The 18,096-nt window shown below is 35.7% G+C and overlaps 1 protein-coding gene across 1 annotated transcript in view; it reads right to left on the reverse strand.

The window, feature by feature from the left end:
- The window catches only part of LOC108735406 (membralin), a 76,939-nt gene that overhangs the window by 50,973 nt on the left and 7,870 nt on the right, over positions 1–18,096 (reverse strand). Inside the window, exon 5 of the mRNA XM_025974449.1 lies at positions 15,180–15,263. Within this exon, the coding sequence (XP_025830234.1) occupies positions 15,180–15,263 (84 nt within the window). The remainder of the gene's footprint in view (positions 1–15,179; positions 15,264–18,096) is intronic.

Consider the following 18,096-nt stretch of genomic DNA (forward strand, 5'->3'; position numbering starts at 1 on the left):
GGTACGATGTAAGTTTTTTCTTTTTTTGGCTGCGTTCTTACATTTAATGACTGTAAATTGATTCTGATCGCAATGTTTTTTATTTGGTATCTATCACTAACGACTATGTATATATTGTAATGTTCGTGGGTTTAACAAATTAACTTTTACGAAGAAAACTATTTATTTACACAAATTATTATTGAACTTAAAAACACTATTAAATTATAAAAAACTTAGGTGACAAATTACTCTATTTATTTACAGTACTATTACTATTCACTGTTCTATTTATTTCACTTCTATCACAGTCGGTTTATCTCTTGATTCACTTCTGCAACGGTCAATTTATTTCTACTCTACTTCGGCGATCGTCTCTTCCTTTTTATACTCCCTTACCTCCTTTCGGGAACATTCTCCAGCCGTCCAGAGAAGTCTCGTTTTCTATAAACGGTTTAATTGCTTTCCCGGAACGCAGGTACAACACACACATTTACAGATACGGCGCACATGAATAAAAGCGCCCGCGGCTAGCCGGCGAATCGATAAGCCGCTCACACACACGTATGCCCGATCGCACACAATCACGCTCGTGGTCGCTACAGTAGGATAGCTTCTCAGGCATGAAGGTCTAGTCAGAGACATATTAGAGGCAGAAACAGGAATTAAAAAGAGTAGAGTTAGACCTAGATTAGATTACTGTTCGCAAATAGTTGAGGATGTGGGATGTTCTAGTTTTAAGGAGATGCAAAGATTCGCTCAGGATAGGAAGGAGTGAAGGTGCGTGTCCCTTCCAGACTTAGCACCCGAATGAACCCGCTAGAAGTTACATTCACCCATATACAAGTCACTGTTGGTATATAGAAACCTGTCGTGGTCCAGTAACTTCGAACCTCGTGAAATTACCTAATGAACCGTGCGTTGTCTCGGCCATTCGGTGTTGTGTAATTAAACAGTTGACAGTTTTGAACGTGACCCTGCTAAATCAGTTTCTCCAGTGGTGCCAAAAATTGAATAGCGGTTACCAGCTTAAAATTAATGATTCCCAACCGTACAAAGGACATTGTTCCCGTTCCGTTTCTGAAGGAAGATTGTATTTGGTTGGGTGGACCGAAGGAACGTTTGTCTGTCTGTTTGTTCGTCCTGGCGCCAGTACATTAACCAACGGAATAATCGAATTCGACAATTAAATTAAAACGGTCCGAGCAACGGATTGTTTAATAGAGAGGGGAACTTCTAAGCGCTATTGTTCGCACCGTTAACTTTTTATTGGATCATATCTTGCATAAACGCATAGCAATTTGGACTACGATTTGTTTAGGATAACACCTTATCATCCCCAATATCTATGAACAAACTCAGCGACGGTAAAATTAAAGCAACACAAGATTTGTGAGTATAATTTCAACCGTAACCTTATCACTTTCAAACTATTGAAATGTGAATGAATACAGAATACACAATCTCATAACATTAATAACCACAATCGGCTAAAGAAGACCTTAATTGGTCCTATAACGACCTGAGGTAGAGGGGTTGTAGTTGGTAGGTCCGGGACACCTTCCTTGGGAATCCGACACTACCCAGAACCTAATATTTACAGAAAGAGATTGAACCAGACCAGATTTCTGAAATTTCCGAATTTCCGAATGAATCAAACACCTTAAGGGACGAAAGGGGTAACAAACTTACCTACAATTCACAATGAAATCCTTAAACTTGGTTTTCTAACTATTTACTTGAAACGCTGATAATAAGTTTATGAAACCGGCAAGGTGTCTTACTTTAATAATTAATCATTTATAAGTACCAGAATATTTTCCAATAACTTTCGTTTATTATAATACATATACGAACAAATATAATAATTTCTGTTAGTTCAATACGTTTTTATCATGAAAGCCCACCGATATTTTGTACGTATCATCAAATTTTTTTTTACATATTCGGGCGACAATGGAGCAACAAGTAGAGAAACGATAACAATGGCTCGGCAAAATCGAAGTCAAGCGGGAAGCAACAGGAGATATCAACAAGTTGCCCTTTATCCAGAAACAGTTTAGATATTTCGCCAATAAAACGAATCTAGTAGCAGAAATGATTAATAAAGTGATGACAAACAACAATATTAATTGACGGTTTTTTAAGCATGTCTAGGGCCTCCACCATATCAAACCAATGTTATGACAAGGCAAGGACATCAAAAGGAGCTTTTCACACCCTACTTATTTGCCACTTTTTATAGATACTGACCAAGAAACCATGAAAAAATTGCAAAATTATTGGTTTGACTACTCTAATAAATTTATAGGTTCTTTGATTGATTTCTGACGGAAACAAAAAAATCAGATGATCAAATTATTTTAATGAATTCGATTTATTTTTCATAACAATGTTTAGGTAAAGGTCTAGATGATGCCCCCACCCCCTTCGAGGGTGAGGGTATGGGGGGACGACGAAAGAGGAGGTCTCCCCCATCACTGTACAATAAAAAGTTCGTGGCGGTCTCACTCCCATAAAAAGTTATGGGGGTTCAAAGTTAATAAATATGCCAATTTTTATACATTTCTAGGCATGTAAATATTTATATAGTGATTCTTAAACAATATTTAAAGGTAAAACTAATGGAAAAATACATAAAAATATTGAGAAAGTTATATAGAACATTATTTAACTATCTTTATCAATAGGGTAAGTTAGGTTAGGTTATCGGGTTTTGTTCAAGTGATCTTTCAATCCCCACCTCCACCCGCTTGAAAATATTTTTTTTATTGAATTTTATTTGAATTACAGTGTACGAAAATTGACAAAATCACCAACTTTCAACCCCCATAACTTCTTATGGGGGTGAGACCGCCACGAACTTTTTATGGTACAGTGGTAGGGGAGACCTCCTCTTTCGTCCCACCCACCCCCATCCCCTCCGGAGGTGGGGGCCATCATCTAGACATTTACCCACGCTTATATAATCGACCTTGTTTCTCAAAATGTTGCACTTCAAATATTATTATGAGAACTACGTAACTAAATCTTTTACCATTTTTCTTCAATCTTTACCCATAAAGTAAAATTTTAGACTGCCACAATGATGGACAAAATAGCAAATATTATTATAAGTATTCGACAGATAATGTGTTAATAAACACCCTGTATATTGTGTGTTGTGTACGTGACTTGGTCCGCCGTCAACTACAACCGTTTGTCGGCTGCCCTGCACGATGTCGACCGTTTCTGTGGTAACGGCGGCTCTCTAACGTTTACGCGATGAAAGCTCAGCGGGCAGGCAGGCAGGCGTCGCTGGCGCGACGTCGTCGACAACAGCGACGCCAAAACCTGTTGATGGTCGCCGCCGACACGACGCCATTGTAATTTACAAACTTATGATCATATAGTGTAGCTACGAGACACGCTTGAATTGTTTACAAATACGGCATAATTGGACGCGACACTGTATATCATCATCATTTTCATACGATTATTATCGTCGTCGAAAATTCGCTTCGAAAATATCCAGTAATCATGTTCGTTATCATAATAACACCGGGGGTATACGGACGGAAGGACGGCGACGCTCGGTACGCCCTCGGACGAACCAAAAATAAACTAGAGCAAGATCGCAGCGTGGGTAATGTATTCTAAATTGTACGGAGGATTATCATCCAATTGTGGAATGAAATCGAGAAAGCCTTAAATAAAGTGGAGCGATATTGACAAAACAGCATGGTATTAAAATATATAAAAATAAAACAGAAATATTGGCGTATCGAGGCGGAAAAGACAAAGTTAGGGAAGTCAGGTACGGACAAGTCAATCGCGATCGACTGATCGATCACTAAGCAATTGTTGGTCGATCAAAGTCAACTAGAGACGATATCGATAGATGAAGCGTTAGATACAGAAATTAAGTAATTGGTGAGGTAAATTCTGTAGATTGATTAGAAAGAATAGGAGACGTTATCGAAGTTAATAAGGAAAAATAAAGATTGAATTGTGGGACATTCTCTGAGACATGATGGACTAGTTGAGGTATGGACAACAAGTCAGTTGCGATCGACTGATCGATCACGAAGCAATTGTTAAACGATCAAAGTCAACTAGAGGCGATCACAGATGAAAAATGCGTAAATTTAAATGATCATAAGTACTTAGTTGATAGATGTAGCGTTAGACACAGAAATTAAGTGATTGATGATGTAAATCGAAGTTAATAATGAAAAGAAAAGATTGAATGGTGGGACAAACTCTGAGACATGAAGAAGTAGTTCAGATGTGGACAACAAGTCATTCGCGATCGACTTATCACGAAGCAATTGTTGGTCGATCAAAGTCAACTAGAGGCGATATCGATTTTTCTCAATAAACAAAATAAAAAACGCGTAAATTTAAATGATTATAAGCACTTAGTTGATAGATGGAGTGTTAGATACAGAAATTACGTGATTGGTGAGGTAAAATCTGTAGATAAATTANATAACTAAAATTCAGTTAACCCCCCCCCCCAGCATATGAAATATGAAAGATTCAATACCTACCCCATAAATACCTACAAATAATACGATGACGACAAAAGTGTTATTTAGCAGGTTATTTATTGAAAATGATAAAGAGAGACTCGTTAGAGGGAATTATAATAGTTTTTTCGTAAAAGCAATACTGCATTCGAAACGTTGCGATAATTAGTGGACCAATTGTGCGTCACATTGATGCCATTTCGGGCCGATTGCGTGTGTGTATGTGTGTGCTGTGTGTGCCTGCTGCTTGCCTCAAATGCGAACCTAATTAATGCGGACGGCAGTATCGCCTATTATTACACATGTCGAACTCGTGATGACGAATTATATCGCATCGATCATCGGATCGGGCGACAGCAGTAATGAAAAGAGCCGTATTGGCTGTTCTCGCCGAACAGAAAAACTAAAAACGGAAAATAAAAGAAAAAATTGAAGTGGAGTTAGAATCGGCTATCGAATTGCAGATTTACACTAGCATAACGGAAATTGGAGCCGAAAAATTAGAGCCCCCCCCCACCGTCACCACCCGTTCGTACATATGTCAACTGACGGGAAAATAATTAACGACTTCGGTCGTAGTGGAAAAATAGATTTTTCATTATAAATTCTCCAATGACCGGATGCTAATTTGTTCAAGTAAGCAATAAACAAAAATCTATGTACCGTTATCATTTTTCACAAAGGGCGTTTCATGTTACTGACGAAAATATGACACGTATAACGACGCACTAGGTAATTGATAATGGAAAAATGAACGAGTCGTCAAGGACTCAATCATATTACATATTTATTAAATGAATTGAAATTATTTATCGCATTTATTTTTTAACAAGCCGAAGTATCCTTGCTTCGGTTAGGAAAAGTTGGTCGGGTATCATTCGAGAACGTTCTCGAACCTTCAAGAAAATTCTTGAGCATTCTCGAATCCGGTAGATGCAAAAGGTATTTAGCGAAAATATAAGACATTCTGTGGTATTCTAACCAAGCATCGGAACCCAACCAACACCTTTACTGACTCTCTGTATAGACTTCTTTGGGGAGATAGTCTTTTAACTCCCACATCTTTGAAATCAACCCCAGCAGCTGCAAACCGAAACCGTCTTCATGAACAGGGGATGGGAGACTATGATACCATACAACCCTTATGAGGTTGCGGGATTCGGCTGGCGGGCTTTAGCGGCACACACGGACAAACCAGGGTATTGTAATTAATAGGAATATCAAATACCAAAATCACCTAAAATAACCAAATTTAACCTACATTAAAATATTAACACTTGACTACATTCTTTCATTATCGAAACTTATGAGCTTTTGTGGGCTTGTCCGGGTAACAAAAGAGAAAACTAGGGTGAAGGGTGAACTAGGAGAAAGGGTGCGTACGTAGAATTTTTAGATTTAGAGAAAGCTTTTGACAATGTTAAATGGGACAAGATATTAAATATACTTAAAAATGTAGAGATGAGTTGCAGAGACAGAAGAGTGATACTTAGTTTGTATAAAGAGCAACAGGCAGATATAGAAATGGGGCTGCAACGTAGAGAAGTAAATATCAGGAGAAGAGTCAAACAGGGATGCACACTGTCACCGCTACTTTAATCTATACATCGAAGACGCGATCAACATCATTAAAGACAGTACAATTGTAGGTTTAGATAGGGGCAAAATATTAGTATGTTCAGATTTGTAAATGATATATCAGTATCAGTATCTAGCAAGGAGGACTTAGAGATAGCTTTAAATAAAGGAAGCGGTATAAACATAACAGTATTGTACGAAAATAAATTAAAGTAAACCAAAAATACTAATATGAAAGGGAAGAACAAGTAGAGAACGAACGAATATAAAGATAGGAGACAAAAAATTAGAAGAAGTGGCTGATTCTCAGGACTCAGGATGGAAGGAGTTTAGGGATATAAAGTAGAGGATAGCGCAGAGTCGAGTCGCCTTCAATAAAAAGAAGTCACTTCTATGCTCGCGAACGGTTAATTTAGAAATCCGAAAAAGGTTGTTAAAGGTGTATGTTTGGAGCACGGCGTTGTACGGGTGNTGCGATCGACTGATCGATCACGAAGCTATTGTTGGTCGATCAAAGTCAACTAGAGGCGATATCGATTTTTCTCAATAAACAAAATAAAAAACGCGTAAATTTAAATGATTATAAGCACTTAGTTGATAGATGGAGCGTTAGATACAGAAATTACGTGATTGGTGAGGTAAAATCTGTAGATAAATTAGAAAAAATAGGAGAACAAAAGACGTTATCGAAGTTAATAAGGAAAAGTAAAGATTGAATTGTGGGACATTCTCTGAGACATGAAGGACTTTAAAGTCAACTGCGATCGACTGATCGATCACGAAGCTATTGTTGGTCGATCAAAGTCAACTAGAGGCGATATCGATTTTTCTCAATAAACAAAATAAAAAACGCGTAAATTTAAATGATTATAAGCACTTAGTTGATAGATGGAGCGTTAGATACAGAAATTACGTGATTGGTGAGGTAAAATCTGTAGATAAATTAGAAAAAATAGGAGAACAAAAGACGTTATCGAAGTTAATAAGGAAAAGTAAAGATTGAATTGTGGGACATTCTCTGAGACATGAAGGACTTTAAAGTCAACTGCGATCGACTGATCGATCACGAAGCTATTGTTGGTCGATCAAAGTCAACTAGAGGCGATATCGATTTTTCTCAATAAACAAAATAAAAAACGCGTAAATTTAAATGATTATAAGCACTTAGTTGATAGATGGAGCGTTAGATACAGAAATTACGTGATTGGTGAGGTAAAATCTGTAGATAAATTAGAAAAAATAGGAGAACAAAAGACGTTATCGAAGTTAATAAGGAAAAGTAAAGATTGAATTGTGGGACATTCTCTGAGACATGAAGGACTTTAAAGTCAACTGCGATCGACTGATCGATCACGAAGCTATTGTTGGTCGATCAAAGTCAACTAGAGGCGATATCGATTTTTCTCAATAAACAAAATAAAAAACGCGTAAATTTAAATGATTATAAGCACTTAGTTGATAGATGGAGCGTTAGATACAGAAATTACGTGATTGGTGAGGTAAAATCTGTAGATAAATTAGAAAAAATAGGAGAACAAAAGACGTTATCGAAGTTAATAAGGAAAAGTAAAGATTGAATTGTGGGACATTCTCTGAGACATGAAGGACTTTAAAGTCAACTGCGATCGACTGATCGATCACGAAGCTATTGTTGGTCGATCAAAGTCAACTAGAGGCGATATCGATTTTTCTCAATAAACAAAATAAAAAACGCGTAAATTTAAATGATTATAAGCACTTAGTTGATAGATGGAGCGTTAGATACAGAAATTACGTGATTGGTGAGGTAAAATCTGTAGATAAATTAGAAAAAATAGGAGAACAAAAGACGTTATCGAAGTTAATAAGGAAAAGTAAAGATTGAATTGTGGGACATTCTCTGAGACATGAAGGACTTTAAAGTCAACTGCGATCGACTGATCGATCACGAAGCTATTGTTGGTCGATCAAAGTCAACTAGAGGCGATATCGATTTTTCTCAATAAACAAAATAAAAAACGCGTAAATTTAAATGATTATAAGCACTTAGTTGATAGATGGAGCGTTAGATACAGAAATTACGTGATTGGTGAGGTAAAATCTGTAGATAAATTAGAAAAAATAGGAGAACAAAAGACGTTATCGAAGTTAATAAGGAAAAGTAAAGATTGAATTGTGGGACATTCTCTGAGACATGAAGGACTTTAAAGTCAACTGCGATCGACTGATCGATCACGAAGCTATTGTTGGTCGATCAAAGTCAACTAGAGGCGATATCGATTTTTCTCAATAAACAAAATAAAAAACGCGTAAATTTAAATGATTATAAGCACTTAGTTGATAGATGGAGCGTTAGATACAGAAATTACGTGATTGGTGAGGTAAAATCTGTAGATAAATTAGAAAAAATAGGAGAACAAAAGACGTTATCGAAGTTAATAAGGAAAAGTAAAGATTGAATTGTGGGACATTCTCTGAGACATGAAGGACTTTAAAGTCAACTGCGATCGACTGATCGATCACGAAGCTATTGTTGGTCGATCAAAGTCAACTAGAGGCGATATCGATTTTTCTCAATAAACAAAATAAAAAACGCGTAAATTTAAATGATTATAAGCACTTAGTTGATAGATGGAGCGTTAGATACAGAAATTACGTGATTGGTGAGGTAAAATCTGTAGATAAATTAGAAAAAATAGGAGAACAAAAGACGTTATCGAAGTTAATAAGGAAAAGTAAAGATTGAATTGTGGGACATTCTCTGAGACATGAAGGACTTTAAAGTCAACTGCGATCGACTGATCGATCACGAAGCTATTGTTGGTCGATCAAAGTCAACTAGAGGCGATATCGATTTTTCTCAATAAACAAAATAAAAAACGCGTAAATTTAAATGATTATAAGCACTTAGTTGATAGATGGAGCGTTAGATACAGAAATTACGTGATTGGTGAGGTAAAATCTGTAGATAAATTAGAAAAAATAGGAGAACAAAAGACGTTATCGAAGTTAATAAGGAAAAGTAAAGATTGAATTGTGGGACATTCTCTGAGACATGAAGGACTTTAAAGTCAACTGCGATCGACTGATCGATCACGAAGCTATTGTTGGTCGATCAAAGTCAACTAGAGGCGATATCGATTTTTCTCAATAAACAAAATAAAAAACGCGTAAATTTAAATGATTATAAGCACTTAGTTGATAGATGGAGCGTTAGATACAGAAATTACGTGATTGGTGAGGTAAAATCTGTAGATAAATTAGAAAAAATAGGAGAACAAAAGACGTTATCGAAGTTAATAAGGAAAAGTAAAGATTGAATTGTGGGACATTCTCTGAGACATGAAGGACTTTAAAGTCAACTGCGATCGACTGATCGATCACGAAGCTATTGTTGGTCGATCAAAGTCAACTAGAGGCGATATCGATTTTTCTCAATAAACAAAATAAAAAACGCGTAAATTTAAATGATTATAAGCACTTAGTTGATAGATGGAGCGTTAGATACAGAAATTACGTGATTGGTGAGGTAAAATCTGTAGATAAATTAGAAAAAATAGGAGAACAAAAGACGTTATCGAAGTTAATAAGGAAAAGTAAAGATTGAATTGTGGGACATTCTCTGAGACATGAAGGACTTTAAAGTCAACTGCGATCGACTGATCGATCACGAAGCTATTGTTGGTCGATCAAAGTCAACTAGAGGCGATATCGATTTTTCTCAATAAACAAAATAAAAAACGCGTAAATTTAAATGATTATAAGCACTTAGTTGATAGATGGAGCGTTAGATACAGAAATTACGTGATTGGTGAGGTAAAATCTGTAGATAAATTAGAAAAAATAGGAGAACAAAAGACGTTATCGAAGTTAATAAGGAAAAGTAAAGATTGAATTGTGGGACATTCTCTGAGACATGAAGGACTTTAAAGTCAACTGCGATCGACTGATCGATCACGAAGCTATTGTTGGTCGATCAAAGTCAACTAGAGGCGATATCGATTTTTCTCAATAAACAAAATAAAAAACGCGTAAATTTAAATGATTATAAGCACTTAGTTGATAGATGGAGCGTTAGATACAGAAATTACGTGATTGGTGAGGTAAAATCTGTAGATAAATTAGAAAAAATAGGAGAACAAAAGACGTTATCGAAGTTAATAAGGAAAAGTAAAGATTGAATTGTGGGACATTCTCTGAGACATGAAGGACTTTAAAGTCAACTGCGATCGACTGATCGATCACGAAGCTATTGTTGGTCGATCAAAGTCAACTAGAGGCGATATCGATTTTTCTCAATAAACAAAATAAAAAACGCGTAAATTTAAATGATTATAAGCACTTAGTTGATAGATGGAGCGTTAGATACAGAAATTACGTGATTGGTGAGGTAAAATCTGTAGATAAATTAGAAAAAATAGGAGAACAAAAGACGTTATCGAAGTTAATAAGGAAAAGTAAAGATTGAATTGTGGGACATTCTCTGAGACATGAAGGACTTTAAAGTCAACTGCGATCGACTGATCGATCACGAAGCTATTGTTGGTCGATCAAAGTCAACTAGAGGCGATATCGATTTTTCTCAATAAACAAAATAAAAAACGCGTAAATTTAAATGATTATAAGCACTTAGTTGATAGATGGAGCGTTAGATACAGAAATTACGTGATTGGTGAGGTAAAATCTGTAGATAAATTAGAAAAAATAGGAGAACAAAAGACGTTATCGAAGTTAATAAGGAAAAGTAAAGATTGAATTGTGGGACATTCTCTGAGACATGAAGGACTTTAAAGTCAACTGCGATCGACTGATCGATCACGAAGCTATTGTTGGTCGATCAAAGTCAACTAGAGGCGATATCGATTTTTCTCAATAAACAAAATAAAAAACGCGTAAATTTAAATGATTATAAGCACTTAGTTGATAGATGGAGCGTTAGATACAGAAATTACGTGATTGGTGAGGTAAAATCTGTAGATAAATTAGAAAAAATAGGAGAACAAAAGACGTTATCGAAGTTAATAAGGAAAAGTAAAGATTGAATTGTGGGACATTCTCTGAGACATGAAGGACTTTAAAGTCAACTGCGATCGACTGATCGATCACGAAGCTATTGTTGGTCGATCAAAGTCAACTAGAGGCGATATCGATTTTTCTCAATAAACAAAATAAAAAACGCGTAAATTTAAATGATTATAAGCACTTAGTTGATAGATGGAGCGTTAGATACAGAAATTACGTGATTGGTGAGGTAAAATCTGTAGATAAATTAGAAAAAATAGGAGAACAAAAGACGTTATCGAAGTTAATAAGGAAAAGTAAAGATTGAATTGTGGGACATTCTCTGAGACATGAAGGACTTTAAAGTCAACTGCGATCGACTGATCGATCACGAAGCTATTGTTGGTCGATCAAAGTCAACTAGAGGCGATATCGATTTTTCTCAATAAACAAAATAAAAAACGCGTAAATTTAAATGATTATAAGCACTTAGTTGATAGATGGAGCGTTAGATACAGAAATTACGTGATTGGTGAGGTAAAATCTGTAGATAAATTAGAAAAAATAGGAGAACAAAAGACGTTATCGAAGTTAATAAGGAAAAGTAAAGATTGAATTGTGGGACATTCTCTGAGACATGAAGGACTTTAAAGTCAACTGCGATCGACTGATCGATCACGAAGCTATTGTTGGTCGATCAAAGTCAACTAGAGGCGATATCGATTTTTCTCAATAAACAAAATAAAAAACGCGTAAATTTAAATGATTATAAGCACTTAGTTGATAGATGGAGCGTTAGATACAGAAATTACGTGATTGGTGAGGTAAAATCTGTAGATAAATTAGAAAAAATAGGAGAACAAAAGACGTTATCGAAGTTAATAAGGAAAAGTAAAGATTGAATTGTGGGACATTCTCTGAGACATGAAGGACTTTAAAGTCAACTGCGATCGACTGATCGATCACGAAGCTATTGTTGGTCGATCAAAGTCAACTAGAGGCGATATCGATTTTTCTCAATAAACAAAATAAAAAACGCGTAAATTTAAATGATTATAAGCACTTAGTTGATAGATGGAGCGTTAGATACAGAAATTACGTGATTGGTGAGGTAAAATCTGTAGATAAATTAGAAAAAATAGGAGAACAAAAGACGTTATCGAAGTTAATAAGGAAAAGTAAAGATTGAATTGTGGGACATTCTCTGAGACATGAAGGACTTTAAAGTCAACTGCGATCGACTGATCGATCACGAAGCTATTGTTGGTCGATCAAAGTCAACTAGAGGCGATATCGATTTTTCTCAATAAACAAAATAAAAAACGCGTAAATTTAAATGATTATAAGCACTTAGTTGATAGATGGAGCGTTAGATACAGAAATTACGTGATTGGTGAGGTAAAATCTGTAGATAAATTAGAAAAAATAGGAGAACAAAAGACGTTATCGAAGTTAATAAGGAAAAGTAAAGATTGAATTGTGGGACATTCTCTGAGACATGAAGGACTTTAAAGTCAACTGCGATCGACTGATCGATCACGAAGCTATTGTTGGTCGATCAAAGTCAACTAGAGGCGATATCGATTTTTCTCAATAAACAAAATAAAAAACGCGTAAATTTAAATGATTATAAGCACTTAGTTGATAGATGGAGCGTTAGATACAGAAATTACGTGATTGGTGAGGTAAAATCTGTAGATAAATTAGAAAAAATAGGAGAACAAAAGACGTTATCGAAGTTAATAAGGAAAAGTAAAGATTGAATTGTGGGACATTCTCTGAGACATGAAGGACTTTAAAGTCAACTGCGATCGACTGATCGATCACGAAGCTATTGTTGGTCGATCAAAGTCAACTAGAGGCGATATCGATTTTTCTCAATAAACAAAATAAAAAACGCGTAAATTTAAATGATTATAAGCACTTAGTTGATAGATGGAGCGTTAGATACAGAAATTACGTGATTGGTGAGGTAAAATCTGTAGATAAATTAGAAAAAATAGGAGAACAAAAGACGTTATCGAAGTTAATAAGGAAAAGTAAAGATTGAATTGTGGGACATTCTCTGAGACATGAAGGACTTTAAAGTCAACTGCGATCGACTGATCGATCACGAAGCTATTGTTGGTCGATCAAAGTCAACTAGAGGCGATATCGATTTTTCTCAATAAACAAAATAAAAAACGCGTAAATTTAAATGATTATAAGCACTTAGTTGATAGATGGAGCGTTAGATACAGAAATTACGTGATTGGTGAGGTAAAATCTGTAGATAAATTAGAAAAAATAGGAGAACAAAAGACGTTATCGAAGTTAATAAGGAAAAGTAAAGATTGAATTGTGGGACATTCTCTGAGACATGAAGGACTTTAAAGTCAACTGCGATCGACTGATCGATCACGAAGCTATTGTTGGTCGATCAAAGTCAACTAGAGGCGATATCGATTTTTCTCAATAAACAAAATAAAAAACGCGTAAATTTAAATGATTATAAGCACTTAGTTGATAGATGGAGCGTTAGATACAGAAATTACGTGATTGGTGAGGTAAAATCTGTAGATAAATTAGAAAAAATAGGAGAACAAAAGACGTTATCGAAGTTAATAAGGAAAAGTAAAGATTGAATTGTGGGACATTCTCTGAGACATGAAGGACTTTAAAGTCAACTGCGATCGACTGATCGATCACGAAGCTATTGTTGGTCGATCAAAGTCAACTAGAGGCGATATCGATTTTTCTCAATAAACAAAATAAAAAACGCGTAAATTTAAATGATTATAAGCACTTAGTTGATAGATGGAGCGTTAGATACAGAAATTACGTGATTGGTGAGGTAAAATCTGTAGATAAATTAGAAAAAATAGGAGAACAAAAGACGTTATCGAAGTTAATAAGGAAAAGTAAAGATTGAATTGTGGGACATTCTCTGAGACATGAAGGACTTTAAAGTCAACTGCGATCGACTGATCGATCACGAAGCTATTGTTGGTCGATCAAAGTCAACTAGAGGCGATATCGATTTTTCTCAATAAACAAAATAAAAAACGCGTAAATTTAAATGATTATAAGCACTTAGTTGATAGATTGAGCGTTAGATACAGAAATTACGTGATTGGTGAGGTAAAATCTGTAGATAAATTAGAAAAAATAGGAGAACAAAAGACGTTATCGAAGTTAATAAGGAAAAGTAAAGATTGAATTGTGGGACATTCTCTGAGACATGAAGGACTTTGAAGTCAACTGCGATCGACTGATCGATCACGAAGCCATTGCTGGTCGATTAAAATTAACTAGAGGCGATATCAATTTTTTGGTTGACAGAGTTAGCGTAGTTTACAGAAATTAAGTGATTTTTAATTTAATTTTATTATATTAACAGAATAATTAATTTGAATCATTTTCTAAACGTTGTTGACCACCTACAAGAACTAGATAGATTGAAAGAAGGTTTTCAGAGGAAGAGCATATTCTCTATATCCACAAGTTCGCCATTCCTGTGCTAGTTAGACAGGAATAAAGAGGGATATATAAAGATCTATATTAGATTGTTGTACCCAAATAGTTAGGAATGTGGGATGTTCCTACTTTTCGAGTCGTCGGACTGAAAACCCTGCGATGATGAAAATGAAATCGGATAACAGCGAAATTTATTTTTGAGGGTAGATGGAAAATATCGTTTTTAAGCAACGGAAAAAGACATTCAGGATGTTCAGAAATTATGAGGGAAAACATCTTAGAGTTTTTTCCGACCTTTTGTGCCGTTGTGACAGTATCAAATAAAGCGGTCAAGAGCGTACCGAAAACGCACACGACCCAATCACTCCAAAACCAATAAAACGAGGGTGAAACGAGAAGAGACATAAATTCAAAAAAAGTCAACCAGCAATTTACCTATAATATTCATACCTACCACAAAAATTTATCAAAATATTCTACATTTACTGTTTTTAATAGCGTTCTCCGCTTCCTTTTTCAAATTATCTCTTAATGATTAAATTTTTATATAAAAATAACTATTATTGTAGTTCTCTAACTTGGTACAAAAATAATAGACCTAAAGGCACCCCCTTTTCTCAGCGCCCATCCACCCTCATATTTTCATTAATATACTATACTTAATAATACACTTACCGACTAATGCCAAAATCACGGTCAAAATAGGAGCAGCTGGAAAACTTACAGAAACGTTAAATTCCAACATTTGAAGTAGATCAACTGAAACAAAAGAAACCAAATTAAAAGTGTGCTTGAACATAAATCTAAACAGTTTTCTAGTTCGTGGGTTTAATACAATTAACTTTTAAGACTGATAACGACAAAAACTATTTATTTACACTAATTATTAAAGAACTTAAAAACACTATAAAATTATTACTAAACTTAGGTTATGAGTTATTCTATTTATTTACACTACTGTTGATATATCGCTATTCACTGCGCTATTTATTTCACTTTTATCACTGTCAATTTATTTCTGGATTCACTTCTGAAACGGTCAATTTATTTCTCCTCTTCTCGGCGATCGTCTCTTCCTTTAAATACTCTTTTGTTTACTTTCGGGAACCTTCTGGAAACGTCCGGATAGTTTATTTTTTCTTTGAACTGTTTAACTGCTTTCCCAGAACGCAGGTACGACACACAAATTTACAAATACGGCGCACATGAAGAAAGGCGCCCGCGTCTAGTCGACGAATAGATAAGCACACGTGTGCCCAATCGCACACAAACACACTCGTGCTCGCTACATTATTCTCTAAAAATAAGAGTGAAAAATTTCTTCTATTCTTCTCAATTCACTTTAAATCAGTGATACTTTCTTTACAACTAATTAGTCAGTTATTTATTATTGATGTAGTCTATCAATCTCAATAAAGTACTGAACCATTAAAATTCTGATACTTCAGTTAATTTTATCATTTCATGAATTGCCTGGCTGGTCGCCGATTTTACGCTTGCTTTCTACTAAATTTATCTTTGTTTATCTTTTATTAATCTAACTAATTCAATTAGTAATTTCAATTCACTAATTAGTTCAGTTAATATTCACTAATTTTCGGCGCTATTATTCCTAACAACGATTAAACTACATTTATTATGCATGAGAAGTGCCTAACCACATTTTAAGTAGTTTCAATCAAAAATCGGGAAAGGACGACTCCTGGGACGGAGAGCAAGACGGAGCTGAATATATAGACTACGAAAACCGATTAAGGTTGTCCAAAACCAATTTTTCTGTAATTAGGAAGCATCTGCTGACGCTACACTGTAGACGACTCCGTCGCGACGCCGATGACAAGGCCCACGTTATCGTCGGCAATAAAGTAACTAACTAACATATAGGGTGTTTTAATAAAAATAATTCCATTTAAACCTACGTATCTCTAATAAGAAACCACATATCCTGAGTTATCATAACAATTACTCATTTCGTAGTTGCAATAATCTCTCCTTTTCGAGTTCAGAAATTAGACCAAAAAACTCCTTAACAAGTCCTTTGTCCATCCTGTGCACCTCCACGTTGTCTGTCTTCTAGACAATTTTCCGAGAGTAATTATTAAGAATACGCTTTCCTTTGAATGAGGAAACTCTGTTCTTAATTCCGTACTCTTTAACTAAATTTTCTGTATTTCATAACTAAATATTATTATAAACGAATGCCGTAGGGGGCGATCGATATCGCGGCACTTCTCATAACGCTGCCGTAACCCGGCAGAGCAGTCATAAATAATGCGGCGAACACAATTAAAGGAATATTCCAGGACTGTATAAATAAGGATTCAGCATCGGAAGGAATACAGTTGATGTTAATTTACAGATTTGCGTCAAATGTTTTCGAATGTCAACAAACTGACTGATTGCGCCCCCGACAGGCTCGACTCCAGAACAATTTTCACACTTCTTTCCTTTCGTGCACCTTTATGTCAATTTTCGTGACTCACAAAACACCCTGTATCGCGTTGTTGTAACCGATAACGCAGACAAGATAATGACAAAAGTTTACAAGAAACGCCGCAGCTAGCTATGCATAAATTATTATATAAAGGAAGATTGATGAAAACCAGCAAAAAATAGCTGGTGCAACGAGCGGGCAGAGACGACGCTGATGTTAGTGCTGATGGGCGCGATATTATTTTAGGAATCGGTCGCCTCCAATCGATATTTTGGTCGTACGTCCACGCGGATATCGCAAAATAGCTGCCGATAGATAATAAACGCATTTCCGGAAGCGAACCTATGACACACCGACCCCCAACTCCCTTATTAACTACGGAATAAGCTATTAGTGCCTTTGTCTTTGTTTCCAAAGCCTCACTACCCAATCGACCCGTAGTACCCTTAAGTAAAAACTACCACAGCAATCTATTTCATACAGTATTTGGTAGGGTCTTGTAAATACATGTTCTTACTAAACATATAAGGTCGTTTCAAACACTAATTGTAAGAAATGTGTATGGCTTTCCTTGATGCTATCTTACAACTTTGGATTTTCCGTTGATATAGCACGAATGCGCTTGCACCATACAAAACTGCAGGCAGGAACTGAAGCTTATTAAAATGACTCCTCCTCGACATGTCCACCAGAGGTCACACGTAGAGCGTGACGCGTGACGTTACACTTTTCGGTTTTATACCCTATAGTAAATTTCCTTCCTATCGCCGATAAAAGAGTTTCACTTCAAAGAGTTTCTGTTTATTTTAGAGGTCCTTCCATCTCCGATGCTGGATGTGGACTCAGTCCAAGATATGGAAAGACCTCTGAAGAAGCTCGCCACTCGTGTTAGCGAAACGTTGGGAGACAACTCCAACCAACCAACCAACGACGGCTGTTAGACCCGAATCAGAAAAGCATCAATTCACCTACTGGTCGCGAAAGACTTAAGCAATTTGCCATTAAGATTTTAGGTAATTACCGTTTAAATGTCTTTATTTTTGTTGTTGAAGATGATGCTTAAAAAGTATGATGTCTGTTCGTAAAATATTTACAAACATATTGAAAGCATTTATGAGTGTATTTCAAAAGAAAAAGGTTCAAGTGCACCCGCTATTT

Source organism: Agrilus planipennis, unplaced genomic scaffold (genome assembly GCF_000699045.2).
Source record: "Agrilus planipennis isolate EAB-ADULT unplaced genomic scaffold, Apla_2.0 scaffold40, whole genome shotgun sequence".
NCBI classification, from domain to species: domain Eukaryota; kingdom Metazoa; phylum Arthropoda; class Insecta; order Coleoptera; family Buprestidae; genus Agrilus; species Agrilus planipennis.